At 43.2% G+C, this 21,036-nt stretch overlaps 1 protein-coding gene across 1 annotated transcript in view; it reads left to right on the top strand.

Annotated features, from left to right (window-relative positions):
- Window positions 1-21,036, top strand: part of LOC126095631 (A disintegrin and metalloproteinase with thrombospondin motifs 7-like) — a gene marked incomplete at its 5' end in the record, with an annotated part of 619,647 nt that overhangs the window by 109,247 nt on the left and 489,364 nt on the right. The window contains one exon of the mRNA XM_049910395.1: window positions 11,052-11,205. Within this exon, the coding sequence (XP_049766352.1) occupies window positions 11,052-11,205 (154 nt within the window). The remainder of the gene's footprint in view (window positions 1-11,051; window positions 11,206-21,036) is intronic.

Below are 21,036 nucleotides of genomic sequence, written 5' to 3'. Positions count from 1 at the left end.
ACAGTGACAGAACAGTGCTAGGAAAAGATAGAAGGAGACAGTGGCAAGGGCATTGGGGGGAGGAATAAAGAGGAAGAAAAAGTGAAAGTGGGTGAGAACCAGTGATAATGAGAGACAGAGAATATGACAATGACAACGAGAAAGAGAGGGACAGTGGCAGTGAGAAGAGACAGGAGAAGTGGGAAGGAATGTATAGGATAGTAGCAGTAAGAGAGAGCAAGAGGAAGACAGTGATAGTGAGGGCAGAATGTAATAGTAGGACAGAACGAAGGGGATTGTGACTGTGCACAGGGGGCAATGACAGAGAGACAGAAAGAGATAATGACGACGAGTTGGGCTGAATGACTGAGTGAGAAAGGACAACTGTGAGTGGATGGGTATGAGCGACTTTCAGCGATGGACTAGCGGGTGTGAACGAATTACAATTAGGGGAGCTTGTGGAAGTTTGAGGTGAGCTGGATCTTAAAAAGAGCGCAAGTAAGTTCGCATGCCAAAATTGTTAATAAAATTTGTAGGGGTGCTGTCAGATTCTTTTTAATAAATAGGAACATATTCGCAATTTTTGTGCTACGATAAGAGCATTTTTCCGTTAGAAAGTTGTGGAAGGAATTTGACTGCAACTTGGACATGGTTCATGTGATCAAAGGCACTCTCGCAGAATACTTGCGGAGTGCAAAATGCAAACTTGGCGAATTCACGGTTCTATTCTACGCTTCTGGCCCTTAAAATTGCTACACCAAGAAGAAATGCAGATGATAAATGGGTATTCATTGGACAAATATATTATACTGGAACTGGCACTTGATTACATTTTCACGCAATTTGGGTGCATAGATCCTGAGAAATCAGTACCCAGAACAACCACATCTGGCCGTAATAACGGCCTTGATACGCATGGGCATTGAGTCAAACAGAGCTTGGATAGCTTGTACAGGTACAGCTGCCCATGCAGCTTCAACACGATACCACAGTTCATAGTAGTGATTGGTGTATTGTGACGAGCCAGTTGCTCGGCCACCATTGACCAGACGTTTTCAATTGGTGAGAGATCTGGAGAATGTGCAGGCCAGGGCAGCAGTCGAACATTTTCTGTATCCAGAAAGGCCCGTACAGGACCTGCAACATGCGGTCGTGCATTATCCTGCTGAAATGTAGGGTTTCGCAGGGATCGAATGAAGGGTAGAGCCACGGGCCGTAACACATCTGAAATGTAACGTCCACTGTTCAAAGTGCCGTCAATGCGAACAATAGGTAATCGAGACGTGTAACCAACGGCACCCCATGCCATCACGCCGGGTGATACGCCAGTATGGCGAAGACGAATACACGCTTCCAATGTGCGTACACCGCGATGTCGCCAAACACGGATGCGACCATCATGATGCTGTAAACAGAACCTGGATTCATCCGAAAACATGACGTTTTGCCATTCGTGCACCCAAGTTCGTCGTTGAGTACACCATCGCGGGCGCTCCTGTCTGTGATGCAGCGTCAAGGGTAACCGCAGTCACGGTCTCCGAGCTGATAGTCCATGCTGCTGCAAACGTCGTCGAACTGTTCGAGCAGCTGTCTGTTGTCTTGCAAACGTCCCCATCTGTTGTTGACTCAGGGATCGAGACGTGTCTGCACGACCCGTTGCAGCCATGGGGATAAGATGCCTGTCATCTCGACTGCTAGTGATACGAGGCCGTTAGGATACAGCACGGCGTTCCGTATTACCTTCTTCAACCCACCGATTCCATATTCTGCTAACAGTCACTGGACCTAGACCGACGCGAACAGCAATGTCGCGATACGATAAACCGCAATCGCGATAGGCTACAATCCGACCTTTATCAAAGTCGGAAGCGTGATGGTACGCATTTCTCCTCCTTACACGAGGCATCACAACAACGTTTCAATCGGCAACGCCGGCCGACTGCTGTTTGTGTATGAGAAATCGGTTGGAAACTTTCCTCATGTCAGCACGTTGTAGGTGTCGCCACCGGCGCCAACGTTGTGTGAATTCTCTGAAAAGCTAATCATTTGCATATGACAGCATCTTCTTCCTGTCGGTTAAATTTCGCGTCTGTAGCACGTCAACTTCGTGGTGTAGCAATTTTAATGTCCAGTAGTGTATGTAATGGTTTTGAAAAATTAGAGCTTTGAAAGCGAAGGAAACATTTATAGTTGTTCAAATGGTCCAAATAGCTCTGAGCACTATGGGAATTAACATCTGAGGTCATCAGTCCCCATTTATAGTTTTCCTGTACGTGTTACGGTAGGTGTCAATCTCTGCCAAGCACATCATTGTGGTTTACCACGTCTAGCTTCAGATGCAGATGTAGGGGAAAGATTGAGGCGCACTTTGTTGAAGGAAGTATTCCGACACTGAAACGGTAGGAACGGTTTCAGCAGAACGGAGTAGTTCCTCCAGGGAGCAGGCGCGGTTCGGTGGCTGAGAGGCAGCCGGCCGCGCCTCCCAGAAGCGCGCAGACCTCCGCGGCCTGCCCCCCGCCCCGTCCTTGCGGTGCGCGCCGCTGCCGCTGCCCACGCAGGCCGGCCGCGTCTGTCCGCGTTATTAACGTCCCTGCCGCCGGTATGTACGGCGTGGCCTTGCGCACGCTGCAGCCGGCTTTCATCGCCACACAAAGCACTGCCGGGCAGCTGAACAACAAGCCGTGCATTCCTTTCGTTATCACTAGAGCTTTGGGAATGTACAGCTAATTCCCCTCTTTCAGACCTGTCTGTAGCACAGAGATGCTAGATGATCCGAGGGAACGGTTCTCTAAACTGAACGAAAAGACTAGGGAACGACTTCTGACATGGAGACCACACACCAGTCCGACTTTGCGTATATCTTACCCATGACGGTTGCACCTGACCTCCATGAATGCTCCTTTACAGGGTGTAGAATAATAATCACCACTAGTCACAACAGAAGCTGATTTTAATTAACACACGACTGATTTCAGGCTTCTGCCCATCTACAGGTGGTTTACATTCATGTACGTGTTTCCCTATTCAGTGTTGGAGGTCACTATTTAAATAAAAAACAAATAATGCAACAATCACTAAATAGACACAAATGAAACATTTGGCAGTGGCTAAGCGAGACGTGTTGTAAAATATTATGCTACTTACATATAGCTGGCGTATCGTTTTCATATTACATATATCGCGTGTTTGCTACAAAAATAGTTTTTACACGTTGACTGTACATTATTCACCATCCTAATTATTGGTGCCTCTATATCATTTCTTCGATGATGTGATGGCACTTTACATGTTAGTAAATCAAGTAGCACATGAACTCACAGCATCCGAAGTGTTTACATTGGAAAACATAGGTTTTATGATCAACAAGCTTACGCCAAAGAGGTACAGAGATGTTACACATGAAGATAGATAAGAGACATTATAAATTATGAAAATGAAATTGTTACATAACTGTGAAACAGCGCTGTTATTTATAATATATATAATGGTAGTTCCACAATCATGTAGCAGTTTCATTTTCATAATTTGAAATATGTGGTGTGTATGTGTAACATCTCTGTACTTGTTTGACCTAAGCTCTTTGACCATAAGCCATGTTTTCCCATGAAAACACATCGGACGTTATGAGTTCATGTGCTACTGACGTTACTAGTCTCTAAAGAGCCACTACGTTATCAAAGCCATGATATGCAGTCACCAATAATTAGCATCGTGACTAATATACAGTTAACGTCTAAAATACGAAATATTTTTGTAAATAAATGAGGTAAACATTATGTGAAAACGATATGGGTACACCAGCTATATGTAAGGACAACAATATTTTCCAATACATGTCGTTTAGCCACTTCCAAATGTTTCATTTCTGTCTATTTAATCATCATCACATTATTTGTTTTTGATATAAACAGTGATCTCCAACCCTGAGTATGGAAACATGTACATGAAAGTAAACCACCTGAAGAAGGGCACAAGCCCAAAACATGTCGTGTGTTAAGTAAAATCACCTTCTGTTTTAACTCGTAGTAGTTATTATTCTACGTCCTAGATTCTGACTTTTTTATTTTATTATACTTGTCGTACATGAAATTCATAACTCAGATATCAATTCACTTAAGCTGTTTGATGCAAAAAAAATTGTCGAGAAAAATCGACTTTGAAATTATCTGTGGATCTTTAGTACTGTAAAGAAATGTTAATTTCTCGGCAGGCATCGCACTCAGTGGCTCATGTTCGTCTGCCACATGGGCAGCCGGGATTCTGTTGTGTGCTGATTTAAATTTTTAAACAAAGATACAAGTTCCACGAGCAAGTTCGTGAAGCGCAAAATACATAAAGATGAAGAAAATTAATTTGTAATTTTCTTAGCGTAACAAACTTCATAAATAATATTTTATAAAAAAATTGGTAACTAAGAATTTATGTTTGCAATGAAAATTGTATTTAGAAACAAGAATATGAGGATTTTTGATAAAAATGACAATTCGATATTTGTTAGTTAGCATATATTTGATGAATTTTGTATTTAAATGACACAAGTAGCCGAATTTAATGAAAAAATAATGACCGAAACAAAAGTTGAACCAGCAGTCCAGTGATTACCACTCTCGACCACTACCGTTTTTTCATCTTTATGTACTTTGCACTTCAAGAGAATACTCTTAGAATACGCATCTTTGTTTAAAAATTTAGATCATGCAGGAATCGTACCCATTGAATCTATACAACACGCGAGCATCCTACCACAGAGCCATGCTACCTGTCGAAATACTGACCTGTTTTGGGGGTGTTAAAGACTCTCGGAAAAGTACAAAGTCGATTTTCTGGAGATTTTTTGATAGTTGCATAGAATTGTTTTCGACGATTGATATTTGAGCTCTGAAATCACGTACTATAAATATACAAAATTACAAAATTCGGATTGCCTTGTAAGTAACGGTCGTTCACCATTTGTTTAAGGTCAGTTTCGTTCCTGTCGCCGTGTCGTTCTTTTATGGATGGTCAGTCGTTCCTCATTTCAACCATTGTTCTTCGTTTAGTACAGAGATGTAGATTATACTTTCATTGAGTTAGACTGTTGTAGCTCAGTTTCAAACCATTCTCAAAATCTCGACTTACGTTTCTTTGAGGAGACTTTTTAGCATTCTAGGCTAATAATTTATAACATTGTTTTAATCATATATTAAAATTCGCTGGAGCTCGCTTTTCAGCATGCTCGAGCCTGCGGGCCGAATGTGGTCCAAAGCAAGTGCCAGTGCGGCCCAAGGAGCGAGCATCTGTAAAACGACGTGTAAAAAAGTTCCAAAAACGTAAATAAGAAATCCATAAAAATCTGTTTATGTAAATTTGTGATAAAATGAATATTTTAATCTGAATCTCCTGCCACACTATGGTATTCCCCTAGTAGGTCGATCCTTTTTTTCAGCAGTTATTATTAGTAATGAATAGTGTTAAGGTGTTAAGTACATTATGTGTAGTCAAAAAACATAGGCTTTCTTCCAATACGGCCCAGGTAAGCTACAAGATGGTAGACCATGTTTTTGAAAACAAGGTGCCCATAGTTTCATCTTTAGCTTTCAGGCTCCCATATAATATAATTTTTACCTAACCGCAATGTTAAAGTTTGTTCCCTGTACCATTTTCACATGCCAGCGCTTGAGGCGCAGCTGGTAATTAGTGAAGGGATTAAAGGGCACTCGAACTACTTGAATCAATTTCAATCTCGGTTTTGTTCGTCTCAGTTACCAAATATTTTCGTCCGAATATCGAAAATATGTAATCCCATTGCAGTTCGAAGTTTATATGATACTTATCCCGATATTTCAATTTTTAAATTGACAGTACTCACCTTATACCTATATATACCCTTTTATATGCACAATTGTCACGAGAGAAAGTCTTTGTTATGAATTTTTATTTAAAAAAAATCTGCATGGTTATCCCAAATGGAGGGGGGGGGGGGGGGGACGAGAGGGACAGAGTGGTGGGGCGCTATCCAGCATGGGAGGAAACTGACTTCTAAATGCCCTACACCCTACATTGCAGTATAGGAGAACTGAATATCATCTCTAGTTTCAAGATGTAGCTAATAACCTATTACTAAGATCAAGAACAATACGCCACGTTCCGTCTGATACAAACTTGTAAATAAAATATCGGAAAGCTTGTACTTTGGTCTTCAAATGACAGCGAGAAACTGTATCACATGTGAAGGAACACGACACGAGTCTAGAATCCCGTTGCCTCCGGTGCTCTAGATATCACGAAAAAAAAAAGAACAGGCTAAGTTTTACAAAATCTGCGTTTTCGGAAGCTACACTCCTGGACACATTGACACCGGTGTGTCAGACCCACCATACTTGCTCCGGACACTGCGAGAGGGTTGTACAAGCAATGATCACACGCACGGCACAGCGGACACACCAGGAACCGCGGTGTTGGCCGTCGAATGGCGCTAGCTGCGCAGCATTTGTGCACCGCCGCCGTCAGTGTCAGCCAGTTTGCCGTGGCATACGGAGCTCCATCGCAGTCTTTAACACTGGTAGCATGCCGCGACAGCGTGGACGTGAACCGTATGTGCAGTTGACGGACTTTGAGCGAGGGCGTATAGTGGGCATGTGGGAGGCCGGGTGGACGTACCGCCGAATTGCTCAATACGTGGGGCCTGAGGTCTCCACAGTACATCGATGTTGTCGCCAGTGGTCGGCGGAAGGTGCACGTGCCCCTCGACCTGGGACCGGACCGCAGCGACGCACGGATGCGCGCCAAGACCGTAGGATCCTACGCAGTGCCGTAGGGGACCGCACCGCCACTTCCCAGCAAATTAGGGACACTGTTGCTCCTGGGGTATCGGCGAGGACCATTCGCAACCGTCTCCATGAAGCTGGGCTACGGTCCCGCACGCCGTTAGGCCGTCTTCCACTCACGCCCCAACATCGTGCAGCCCGCCTCCAGTGGTGTCGCGACAGGCGTGAATGGAGGGACGAATGGAGACGTGTCGTCTTCAGCGATGAGAGTCGCTTCTGCCTTGGTGCCAATGATGGTCGTATGCGTGTTTGGCGCCGTGCAGGTGAACGCCACAATCAGGACTGCATACGACCGAGGCACACAGGGCCAACACCCGGCATCATGGTGTGGGGAGCGATCTCCTACACTGGCCGTACACCACTGGTGATCGTCGAGGGGACACTGAATAGTGCACGGTACATCCAAACCGTCATCGAACCCATCGTTCTACCATTCCTAGAGCGGCAAGGGAACTTGCTGTTCCAACAGGACAATGCACGTCCGCATGTATCCCGTGCCACCCAACGTGCTCTAGAAGGTGTAAGTCAACTACCCTGGCCAGCAAGATCTCCGGATCTGTCCCCCATTGAGCATGTTTGGGACTGGATGAAGCGTCGTCTCACGCGGTCTGCACGTCCAGCACGAACGCTGGTCCAACTGAGGCGCCAGGTGGAAATGGCATGGCAAGCCGTTCCACAGGACTACATCCAGCATCTCTACGATCGTCTCCATGGGAGAATAGCAGCCTGCATTGCTGCGAAAGGTGGATATACACTGTACTAGTGCCGACATTGTGCATGCTCTGTTGCCTGTGTCTATGTGCCTGTGGTTCTGTCAGTGTGATCATGTGATGTATCTGACCCCAGGAATGTGTCAATAAAGTTTCCCCTTCCTGGGACAATGAATTCACGGTGTTCTTATTTCAATTTCCAGGAGTGTATGTTGACATCTGTACAGAGGATTCTCTTTCTCCAAAACGTTCATGATAGGTTAACGTAAAACGTGTTATACAGGATGTTCTAGATAATATTTTGAATTGGAATCCATGTCCGTAAAGATGTTACATTTGTTTGAAAACTTGTTTGGTAGGCCGGCCGGTGTAGCCGAGCGGTTCTAGGCGCTTTAGTCTGGAACCGCATAACTGCTACGGTCGCAGGTTCGAATCCTGCCTCGGGCATGGATGTATGTGATGTCCTTAGGGTTTAAGTAGCTCTAAGTTCTAGGGACTGATGACCTCAGATGTTAAGTCCCATAGTGCTTAGAGCCATTTGAACCATTTGTTTGGTAGGTAGTTATGCACAAGGTAGTTAAGGGGGGGAGGAGGGGGGAGGAGTGCTTAGGTCAGATCGGCTGATGACATTTGACGTCTCTCCATCCTCTCTGACCTTGACTTGTTCTCTCAATGTGATGCATTACGTCTTCTTCCAGTACGGGTGTGCGGCGTCTCCTTGGAGCACCACAGTCCCGCCTGCTGATGGTGAAGGTACGCCTTCGTCGATGACTACATAATATTGTTACGAAAAGGGTATGCGCTGGATTCAGACGTTGTGGATAACGATCTCGATAAAGGCGACGAGCAGCTCTTCCCTTTAATTGAGTTTCGCCGTTCGGGTGGATCATGTCGGTGTATTCTGCAAACGTGTACTCAGCCATGTTGCTGTAACACTCACAGACACCTGAAATGAGGGTCAGACAAGGTCAGAGAGATAGGATAGCCGTCAAAAGACATCAGCCGATCCGACGTAAGCACCCCCCCCCCCACAATGACTGCCGAGTTGCATACCTATGTAGCAAACATGTTTTCAAACCGCTGTAGCACGGGAACTGTACGTTTCCGGCCATGAGTTCCAATTCAAAATATTGTCTACCCAGTCTAATCTAAAAGTCGTAGAGGTTGGTAAGGTGAATTTTGGAGCACACTGTATAATTCGAAAACGGTTTGACGACTACGATATACAGGGTGAAAAGTATCTAAACCGACAAACTCTTGGAGGTTGTAGGGGACATCAAAACAAGTATTTTTCCAATGTCATTTTTCCCATGAGGATTATTTAAACCGGTGGAGGCCATATTACTCTCTTCAGTCGTTAGAGGCCATATTACGATCTTCAGTTGTTAGAGGGCGTATTACACTCTTCAGCTGTAGGCAACTGCTGTCCACCACTGTAGTAGTGCATTGTCTCTGTTTACTAATGGAGCGATACACCTGGAGTGAGTACACTGACATGGTTGGTGCGTACTACGTAGCGCACCACAACGGACGAGCTGCACAGCGGGTTTATCAATAACAATATCCTAATCGCCGTATCCCGCATCATACGACCTTTGCTACTGTGTACCAACGTTTGCATGAGACCGGGTCATTTAGCAGATTACCTGGACAGGGACGCCGTAGCACGGTAAGAACGCTGCAATTTGAGGAAGCTGTGTTGCAGCATGTGGAGCGGGATCCTTCAATCAGCACTCGTGCATTTGCACGTAACATGGAGACGAATCAGACGAGTGTAAGAACAGTCCTTCGAGAGCAATTGTTACGTCCATTTTACTTAGAGCGTCTCCACAACCTCGAACCAGTTGATTATCCACCCAGAGCACAGTTTTTGCAGTGGTACCTGGAAATGTATCTTACATTTCCAGCCTCTGTGTTGTTTGCCGATGAAGCAACGTTCGGACGTGATGGAGTCTTCAACATGCACAATTCGCATGTTTGGAGTGAGGATAACTCATATGCCACAGTTACTAGCGCTCATCAAGTGCGGTTCTTCGTTAATGTGTGGGTCGGTGTTGTTGGTGACTGTTTAATTGGGCCGTATCTGCTACCTAGGCCATTAAATGGCAGGCACTATTACAATTTTCTCGCCAGACCATTGCCAGAATTGCTGGAAGACGTCCCGCTCCCTGCAAGACAACTAATGTGGTTCCAACATGACGGGGCGCCGGCCCATTTCAGTCGCCGTGTGCGACGATTCCTGGACCGACGGTTTCCAGAAACATGGATTGGCAGAGGTGGTCCTGTGCCATGGCCTGCTCGATTCCCAGATATGACCCCTCTGGACTTTTTTGTGTGGGGAGAGATGCACAACCTTGTTTACGCAACTCCTGTTGCACCAGAAGAGGATCTGGTTGCCCGGATAGTAGCAGCAGCAGGAACAATTCAAGATGCTCCTGGGGTTTTTGCCCGTGTCAGGCAGAACATGATCCGACGGTGTAAACTTTTGAAACTTCCCCTTAGAACAATTATACACGACTATGTTTAAACTGACACACAATATTTTTAGCGAAACGCAATCTGACTTTCAAAAATCCCTACAAAAGAATGGCCCTGACTAACATTAACCTATACGTTTCACAAATCACTTACCTCACAAAAATCTTGGTTACTCGAACTCTGCAGTACAGCGAGCGCCACTACTGCCAGCTAAATAAAAGATTCAAACTACGGAAGGCACTAACTACTAATAGGCATAGTTAGCAAATGAAAGATTTTGATAAAGAACAAACAATGTATTTACCTTACTAGTGTTCAAAAGTCATAATATATATAGCAGTTCATGACATCCAGTCTTACAAATTTCAAAACTCCGCCATTTCTCTCCCCACATCCACCACTGCTGGCGGCTCACCTCCAACTGCGCAACGCTACGCGCTGTTAACATCCAACTGCCCAACACTACAATGGCATACAACAACGCAAACTAGCCACAGACTGCACACAGCACAGCCAGTGATTTCCATACAGATCGCTACGTAACGTTGCCAATAAGAAAACATAAACAGCCTACTTACATTTTCTTTACCTGTCAATGGAGGCATTTTTGAAAATCTACTGTAATTGAAACTGGGTTGTGTTAATGTGTTGTCTCTCGGTGATAAAAAAAAATTGAAAAGTGTTTGTTGGTGTAATTAATTTACCGCCAGAGAAATCTTCCTCTACCGGTTTAAATACTCCTCATAGGAAAAAATAACATCAGGGAAAAATATTTTTTTTTATGTCCCCTACAACCTCAGTTTGTTAGTTTAAATACTTTTCACCCTGTAGGCCTACCACTATGTGCTTATGTCCGACGAGTATCTTTGTCAGTTATCAATATGATGCCTTTTGCTGAAGCATTAAATGAAGATTTTATGTTAGCTGTATAGATCTCTGACGAAAATATTCTTTTAACTCGCTTTTGTGGGGTCCGACGTAACGAAAAAAATTTGCTTTAATCAGTGGCATTTCCTCGCATTGTAGCATAACACACTGACGGGTGGAGGTGAAATTATTGGCGGTGACGGCTGCACAGGCAGGCTACGTGCGCGCCGGGGACCTGCAGCTGCTGGTGCAGCCCGTGCGCGGCCACAGGGCTCGTGTGGCGGGCGGCGGCCAGCTGCACGTCGTGTCGCGCAGGCAGCTCGACGCACAGCGGCAGAGGCCGCGCCGGACGTGCGCCACCTCAGGTCAGGAACACTTCTCACAAAGGACGTTCCTTACAAATAGCGTGTAACGTATTACTATCTTTACGACGTTGCTCATCGAGCTATATACGTTATCTCGCATTTCTAGTTGCTTCTCTCACACGAATAATGATAAAAATTGAGAAATTCGGGGTCGACACCAGCCCAAGCCCTTCCAAACCATTTAGAAAAAAACGGAGCTGGAAAAGTATTAGTTCAATTACTTTAATAATTTAATTACAAGTACACAATTTTTTTAAGCAGCCAGATAAATAGCACTCCATGTCGTGCATGAAGCAATTTGATTAATTCAGGATTGGGAATCGGAGTAAGGGGGTAAGATCGACACCAAAGAATTTATCTTTCACGTAGATTATTTATTGTAACTAAATATTTGGTTGCACATCCTAACTACACATAACTGGTGCCTGACTCGAAATATTTAAGTAAGAATTACGTGAGAATGAAACAGAGCACAATTTAACTACAGCAAGAAGAAACACAGAAGACGGGGGTGGGAGACAATTATACTATCATCTCCTTTGCATTAATACCATAAAAATATCTCAGTGAGATTTGCATTACGATTCTACGCATGCACTATTCTGGACAGAGGTTTAACCAATACACAAGGCTGTGCGACAATTATCTAACATACCAACTGCGGCAACTGCTTGCAAACGGCCGAACTAGAGCACGTGGTGCATTCTGACTCAAACTGTTGTGCTGCTTTGTAGAAAGCGCACGAAAGAACAGATATTCTTGCAGAAATTGTAGCTCATTAAACAAGCAAACAGTTAAAATAAAGCGGTGCCGTGGTGAACCAGAAGGGTCATTGATTACCAAACACGAGGCACAAAATTGACCCACAAAGACAAAAGCAACTTCCACAAAATATAAGATTAAAAGTCATTAAAAATCATACTCGGTTCGACACAGTATTACACTCACGTACAGCTGAAGTGATCCAACCAGCTTTTCCTAATCAGATTTACCGTTTGAAATTCCACTTCATCGTTGTTCAAAATGAACAAAGCAACTTCCACACTTTTCACTCAAACACCCAAAAATCACCTATTTAAAGCAATATAATTATGGCATATTTGGAAAAATAACTCGCTTCACACTCTTCAGTTAAGCTGAAGTTCTTAAGTATTTCAACAGTTAAACATAATGAAGTCCTAACTCAACCTGCTTCCTATCACCTGAAACCCCCTGTAATGTCTCTTGCAGCGGTCTCTCCGCGATATTTTCAGAAATTTTATAAATTATATAACTCAGTACATATCTCGAAATATCTCTTCTTATCTTACCGATTATCAATGCAAAGTAGTTTCAAGCCCAATTATTCCTTGTAGCGTCCATTTACTCCATGGAATAGCTTCTCTGCTATGGTCATGGTCATTAGTCCCCTAGAACTTAGAACTACTTAAACCTAACTAACCTAAGGACATCACACAACACCCAGTCATCACGAGGCAGAGAAATCCCTGACCCCGCCGGGAATCGAACCCGGGAACCCGGGCGTGGGAAGCGAGAACGCTACCGCACGACCACGAGCTGCGGACCAGCTTCTCTGCTATCTATGTTTTCTCTTATGAAAAGAATAGGGGACTTCTTGCCGATTAGTCGTGAAAGAAGGCTGTATATGTGTGTATTGTTGAGCTAGTCGCCATCTTGATGAGATTCTGTATGAGAAGGAATTTAATACATGAACTAAACTAATGTAAGTGTGTTCGCGTATTATTTAACGGATTATTATTATTGTGTTGCACGGGATCAGTGGGGAACGTCTGATTTACACTGGACGAACCTGCCGTTTTGTATGCTCAAGATATCCAGTTACTTAAAATAAATAGGCTAACACGGTCTTACCAGCAGATCTCCGGTCTTCCCCATGTGATCACCGAAAGTTAATAATTATTACAAATGTTTCCAGGAGATCGACTGACAATTTTCGTCGCACCGAGACTTCGAAATTGCTTCACTGCCTTATGGAATTTAAGTTAAGCTTAATTTAATCAGGATATAACAGTATTGAACTGTGTGAATGTGATAAACCTGCTTTGTCAATGAAAATTCCCTTCATATACGCATGTTTTTACTATCCTGATCAGTGAAGCTAAATAAGGCCGGTGTGAGAGAGCTTTTTAAATTTTAGATCCCATACAAAAGATATTAAACCCCCTTAAGAGCTACGATCCGTACTCACAAGCGTTCACCGAAGAGTGCCGCTTCCTATTTCGAGATTGCCTAGCTCCCCGTGCAGCGGAAGCTACCAGAGCGGTAGCCCTCCGTCACCAACCTCACACACAAAAACAGCCTTCGACACAGCCCTCGACTGACCTAAGTTGGTCATCCTATACTCTCCTTCGAACGAGAATCAACATCGTATGCTCCCAGCAGACGATAACCAATTCACCGATTCCCACAAAACAAAACCGAAACTCCACAGTAAAGCACACATATAATAATCTGTTGTGGGTTGGTAGGAGAGCCAACACCGTATTATTAGAGGAAGCCGAAAGGCACGCGTTTTAGCTCACGCAGGCTGGCGTCCATTAATGATGAGCGTCGCTCTTGACTGTACATGACTCATAATATCAATAGTAACTGGTAATGGCGCCTTGCTAGGTCGTAGCAAATGACGTAGCTGAAGGCTATGCTAACTATCGTCTCGGCAAATGAGAGCGTATGTTGTCAGTAAACCATCGCTAGCAAAGTCGGTTGTACAACTGGGACGAGTGCTAGGAAGTCTCTCTAGACCCGCCGTGTCGCGGCGCTCGGTCTGCAATCACAGATAGTGGCGACACGCGGGTCCGACGTATACTAACGGACCGCGGCCGATTTAAAAGCTACCACCTAGCAAGTGTGGTGTCTGGCGGCGACACCACATAATCAATAGGCCTTATTTCAATGCTCAGTCTTTCTGGAAGAGTTCATGAATTGAGCTAAAATCAGGTAGTAAAGTGAATAAGTTGTACCGAATTCGACAAGCGTCTTATGAAACGACTTCAGAGAGACGTTTCAAGGGTTATCGTTCGCTCCCTTAAGTTAGAGGTCAATGCGTCTTACTCCCAACCCACAAGCCCCGGTTCGATTCCCGTCCGGATCAGAGATTTTCTCCTCTCGGGGACTCGGTGTGTTACGTTGTTGTCGTCATCGACACGCAATGCGCCCAGTTTAGTGTCAAATAGAAAGATTTGCAAATCGGCGGCCGAACTTCCTCAGGCGGAGTGTGGTGGGTGGGGGAGGGGGGCAGGGGGGGGGCACTCCTGGTCACCAATGCCATACGATAATTTCATTTCATTTTTTTCAGTTAGTGTTACCAGATGATAGTCTTCAAAGAAGAGGACACTGGTAGATTCATATAAAAAATTGCGGGAGTGTTATAGGTTACTCGGCATTTACCTCAGTGGCATTGAGATAAATTATTATGTTTGTGCATAAGCTCATAATGTTTTTGTTTTGCATGTTGATATTCCGGTTGCTATGGGTTTATTTATCGATTGGCATTTTTTATTTGTAGTTACCTGTTGCTATTTGAGTTTACATATTGTCATTTTGTCGTTTGGAGATAATGAGTGGAGCTGTGGACCCTAGAAAATGGAGTGCCAAGTGGAGAAATCTAAACATTTTCTACATATTCTTCTGTTTGAATTCAATAGATGGGTGACGGCAGTGGAGGTACCCAGAATCATTTGCGCCGTGTATGGGAATAATGCCATTGGGCAGAGCACGGAAAGAAAATGGTTTGCGCGTTTTAAGGAGGATTGTCTTAAAATTAGTGATTCTCGACGTTCAGGAAGACGTTCAGGGGTTGGTGAAGATCGTTTAAATGCATTAATCCACAATGATCCGTGTCACTGTACTCGAGAGCTAACAAATGTGATGAACTGCGATCATTGCCACCATCGTACGACATTTTCGCGCAATGGGGAAGGTTCGTAAATCGGGTGTGTGGGTACCGCATGCTCTAAGTCAAGATCACAAAAAGCAGCGGGTGGCAATATGTGCATCTCTGCTTCCTCGTCGTCAATTGGCTCGTGAACTGCTCCGACTATTGCGATCCACTATAGTTTATGGTGAGGGAAAACGGTGTTTTTATGCAAACATAAAAAAGACAATAACGGATGAGCCCAAACAAAGCAGAAACTTTCCGTACAAAGACCTGCGCGCATCCACAAAAGCTAATGTTATGGGTCTTGTCGAATAGTGATGGTGTGTTGTACAAAGAATTGCTTCTCCAAGTTATAACCATTGCTGCTCACATTTATTGTCAATGACTAACACGTCTTGTAGGAGCAGTCCAAGAACAACGACCAGGAAGACTGCAAGAACTGATGCTAATCAACGATAATGCCAGACCGCTAAACAGAAAAAAAGACGCTATACAGGAGTTAGGTTAGGAAGCCATCAGTGCACCCTCCATATTCACCTGATGTTGCGCCCTCAGATTTTCACCTTTTCGCTCTGTATCGAACATTCTTCAAAGAACTTCCTTTCCGAATGAATATGGGCTGCGATCGTGGCTCGACGAGTTCTTCGTCCCAAAACCAAGTGATTTCGACAGCCACCCCAGCGTTGGCAGACTGCTGTAAATAGTGAAGGAGAATATATTACTGATGACGTTAATTGTATCTGTTGTGTTCAGTCCACTTAATGCGAAAACGCTACGAACTTATGCACCAATCCAATGTCCACATTCTCATCCAATGAAAATATCTGTACTGTATATACTGCTGTGAGTGGTTTGCAGCTGAAACGTATAATAAGTAGCATTTCATATCAATTTATGGAATCATACTATGGTACAATAATTTGTGGCAGATTTTAATACAAACTATAAAAAATCACCAGTAGTAAACTAGTCATCTTCATCCATATCATAATTATCTGCAGTACTCAGCTATTTATTTGATGACCCAACTAATAATTTTCATCCATATCATAATTATCTGAAGTACTCAGCTATTTATTTGATGACCCAATTTCTGGAAGTAATTTCTTCTTTTGCAACAAATAATTATAAATCTGTAAATAAGAGTAATCCTTATAATTATACTGCACACTTACAATTCACTTAACAGACTCAACACTGAGTCTGTTTCTACCTTAGGTCCACTGTCGGTTTACTACTGAAAAAATCCTTTATATACGAGCATATGTCTAGGAATAGGAAAGAAAAGCTCTGCAGTTTTTAGTAACCATGAGAAACAACCAACATTCTTTGTCTCTTGGAAATACTTATACCATATATCATTTGACAGCAGCTGATCGCCTTCATTAACATTAGCCAGGTTCGTTAAAAAAGTCAGAAAATTGCTGTACTGGTCAAAGCACGTTATATCATATATTTTAATATTAAGCTTACCTTTAGATAAAAAAATTGTTTGTTCCACATCTTCTCAGTTTGAAAAATTCTTCAAACCCATCGATATAAACACTAAAAGCTCTTGATACTCAACCAACCATTTCTGAAGATTTTTAGTTGTTGCATCATACGCACGTGCTATTTCTCACTCTAGTATATCACATTCAGAATTATAAACTTCATCCCTCTTAATCCTATAAATTATTTTTAATTTCAAAGATCTTAAATTCCTTGTCTTCCTTGAAAAACGTTCAACAGACACTCTAGAATGTATATTACTTCTGCATGTGTATTTTTCTTTTTTTTCTAGGCTAAAATACTATGGTGAAATAACGACAAACGAAAATGAATAAACCATAATCGTGCTTCCCTAAACTCATGTCGAAAAAATATTTCAGTCAAAATTGGAATTTCATCCTGAGTAATGAATTATGATTTCAGTGCACGATAACACTATGGAAAACAGACAGTCACCTACTCTTAGAATGACTAAATAGTTGCCTATGTTGTACATCTACAATTTCACGAAAGTGCTGTGTAAATAGAAAAATAATTAAATATTTTTAATATTATGGAATCAATATCTAATGTGTGTCCTGCATCAGTACCATGCCTTCCAGGTCCGACTCCCTGCAAAATAATAAGTATGCAAATTACACGCAGGAGGCGGCTACACGAGTAGCGGGGGCTGCGTAGCGTGGACTGCGCGGTTTTATGTTAGAGAGTCTGGGGAAACACAAAAAGGGCTTCATTCTCAAAGGATCCATGTAGAATACAGGGAGACCGTAGATCTAGGAACCATTACTGTCGTAAATTGTTATAGCTGTGTTAGAGAATCACCAGAGCTCCAAGCGCTAATAGAAAGCACTGATGCTCAAATCGATATAGAGACTGAAAGCTGACTAAAGCCGGAGGTAAGTTCAGCCAAAATTTTTCCGAAGAATGAAACGGTGTTCAAAATGGATAGGCTAAATACAACTGGCGGTGTCTTGTCTGTTGTTGTTAGAAGTAGTTTATGTTTAGCGAAATTGAAGTAGACAGTTTCTGTGACCTATGTGTGTGGGTTGAGGTAATTCTTAGCAACCGGAATAAATTAATATCTGGATCCTTTCACCAGTTACCCAAAGCTAATACAATTGCTGAAATTTTCAAAGGAAACTTGAGTCTACTTTCAAATTCGTAGCCGCCTCATACAATTATAGTTGGTGGTAACTTCAATTTACCCTCGATACGTTGGTGAAAATACATGTTTAAATCCGGAGATACGCATAAAACATCATCCGAAATTATGCTAAACGCATTCTCTGGCAATTATTTCCAGCAGTTAGTTCATGAGCCCACTCGAATAATAAATCGTTGTGAAAATACACTTGACCTGTCAGCAACAAATAAACCTCAGATAATGACGAGCATCAAAACGGGTACAAGGATTAGTTAACACAGGATTATCCTAATGAGACTGAATACTGTAACTCCGAAATCCTTCAAAAATAAACGAAAAATACATCTACTCCAAAAAGTAGAGAAAAATTCGTTTGATAACTTCCAGAAATACTCTCCGCTCCTTCCTAATTAACACTGTAAGTGCAGACCAGATGTGGCTTGAATTCAGAGAAAGAGTATCGACAACAGTTGAGAGGTTTGTAACAAATAAATTATCAAATGAGAAGTTGATTCCCCATGGTACACAAAACAGGCCAGACACTGTCGCAGGAACAACCAAAAGAGCATGTCAAATTTCAAAGAACGCTAAATCCCCAAGATTGACGATCTTGTACAGAAGTTCAAAATTTAGCGCGAACTTCATTGTGAGATGCTCATAATGGTTTCCACAACGAAACTTTGTCTTGAAACCGGGCAGAAAATCCAAAGAGATTCTGCTCCTGCGTAAAATATGTTAGCGGCAAAACGCAATCAATGCCATCTCTGCGCGATAGCAATAGAAATACTATCGAAGAAAGTGCTACCAAAGCAAAGTTACTAAACACAGCCTTCCGAAATTCCTTCACCAAAAAAGACGAAGCAAATATTGCATAATTCGAATGAAAAATAGCTCTCAACGTACATAACTTGAAAGTAAATACCTCGGAGTAGTAAAGCAGCTTAAATTGCTTAATAAAATCAAGTCTTCCGGTCCAGACTGCATACCAATTAGGTTCCTTTCAGAATATGCTGATACAATACCTCCATACTTGACATTCAAATACAACCGCTTGCTCAACGAAAGATCCGTACCCAAAGATTGGAAAATTGCGCAAGTCATATCAATATTCAATGAAGGGAATAGGAGTAGTACACTAAATTACAGGCGCTTATCATTAACGTCGATATGCAGCAGGATTTAAGAACATACGTTGTGTTCGAACATTATGAATTACCTCAAAGCGAACGGTCTATTGACACACAGTCAACACTGACTTAGCTCTTCACTCACACGAAGCGCTGAGTGGTATCGACAAGGGACTCCAACTGGTTCCGTGTTTGTAAATTTGCAGACGTCTTTTAACACCCTACCTCAAAAACAGCTTGAAATCAAATAGAATGCTCATGGAATATCGTCTGTGTTGTACAACTGGATTCGCGATTTCCTGTCGGAGAGGTCACAGTTCGCAGTAATTGTCGGAAAGTCATTGAGTAAAACAGAAGTGATTTCTGGCGCTCGCCAAGGTAGTGTTCAGGCCCTTTGCTGTTCCTTATCTATAGAAACAATCTATATAAACAATATGAGCTTGCGTCTTATGTTTATATAAACAATATGAGCTTGCGTCTTATGTTGTTTGCAGACGATGCTGTCGTTTATCGCCTAGTTAAGTCAACAGAAGATAAAAACAAATTACAAAACGATTTAGAAAAGATATATGTATCGTGAGGTCATACACATGAGTGCCAAAAGGAATCCGTCAAACTTCGGTTACACGATAAATCAGTCAAATCTGAAGCTCGTAAATTTGACGAAATACCTGGGAAGTACAGTTACGAACAACTTAAATTGGAAAGAACACACAGAAAATATTGTGGGGAAGGCGAACCAAACAGTGCGTTTTATTGGCAGAACATTTCGAAAATGCTACAGTTCTCATATATATAGATATGACTCATAAAGATGTGGAACATTAAAAATGTTTGTTTTATTTAAAAAAGAAAAGTTTTTGCGTAAAACATTCTGAGGCATTACTTTTCAGCACGTCATCATAGCTTATAAGCAGACCATTTCACTTCCGCCTTGCCGCTCAGAAAAGAAATCTTCTTGCCGGGAGTGATGTTCGGCCGCAGATTAACGGCGAAGCCGACCCCTCTGTTAAGTGCCGCAGGCACCTGTCCCTTCCGCCGTATTTGGAGGCGTTTCTCGTCCCCTTATCGGCTGCGGCAGCTCTGGTATCTGGAGTCCTTTTTCCGCGCATGATACATGGCGTGGCAGGGAGAGGGTTCCGGTGTAAGCTTCCGAAAACGGCGCGCCATTCCTCAGCTGCGGAATGTCTGCCTGTCCGCCTGCTACGTGCCAGGCCCGGGCGCCAGCGGCAGCCTTTTTGTTTTGTTTTCCCAACTGTCAAACGGCGTTCACTTACTGAAGCGCTTTCTTCGCTTATGAACCACCACAGCTTTTGATCTGTGATCTCTATACGCCTGAAAACATACCTGTGCATGAGTGTGAATCGTATCGTCATCTTCGTTGGAGTGCCAGCTTTCGAGTCAATGCATGATGACATGGTTTGTGACCGAAAAACTCATAACTGTACTGAGGCATATGTGTAATTCAATGGTGTCCGTTCTGTCGAACATGTCGTAACACCAAGAAGGAGTTGTGCGACATATACGAAAGTTGGTAGGCGTGTTTCTACATCTAAAACATGATGTCTATGCAGATTTCGCGCCAGTCACATAAGCGTGGCGCTATTAGCGCCACTATGACGGTACAAATCATCTGTAACCGTCGTGAGCGTTAATCACCTTTGGGATTGGGCGAGGTGAGTTGATGTTAGCCAAGAATGTCTTTAAGGCGACAGAGACGCCATTTTCAACCCCTCACTCAGTTTGAACGAGGTCGTGTAATAGGACTAAGAGAAGCAGGATGGTCCTTTTGCGATATTTCGGAAAGTGTTGGCAGAATGGAATCCCTGTGCATGATTACTGGCGACAGTGGTCAAGAGAACGTATGGTCGCAAGAATACCTGACTCCGGACGGCCTCGTGGTACTACCGAGAGAGAGAAGAGCATGGTGTTCAGCGTATGGCTCTGGCTCATCGTATTGCATTTCCACCAGCAATTTGAGCAGCAGTTGGCACCACAGTGACATAACGCACTGTTACAAATTGGTTATTGCAGGGACAGCTCCGAGTTAGACGCCCTGTAGCGGGCATTTCACTGACGCCAAACCATCGATGTTTGCGACTATAGTAGTGTAAAGTGAGCTCATTGGAGGGCAGAGTGGAGGTGTGTTGTGTTTTTTGATGAATGCTGGT

The sequence above is a fragment of the Schistocerca cancellata genome, chromosome 8, assembly GCF_023864275.1.
Source record: "Schistocerca cancellata isolate TAMUIC-IGC-003103 chromosome 8, iqSchCanc2.1, whole genome shotgun sequence".
NCBI classification, from domain to species: Eukaryota; Metazoa; Arthropoda; class Insecta; order Orthoptera; family Acrididae; genus Schistocerca; species Schistocerca cancellata.
Note: the sequence above shows the minus strand (reverse complement) of the source record. Positions and strands in the feature narration are given on the sequence as shown.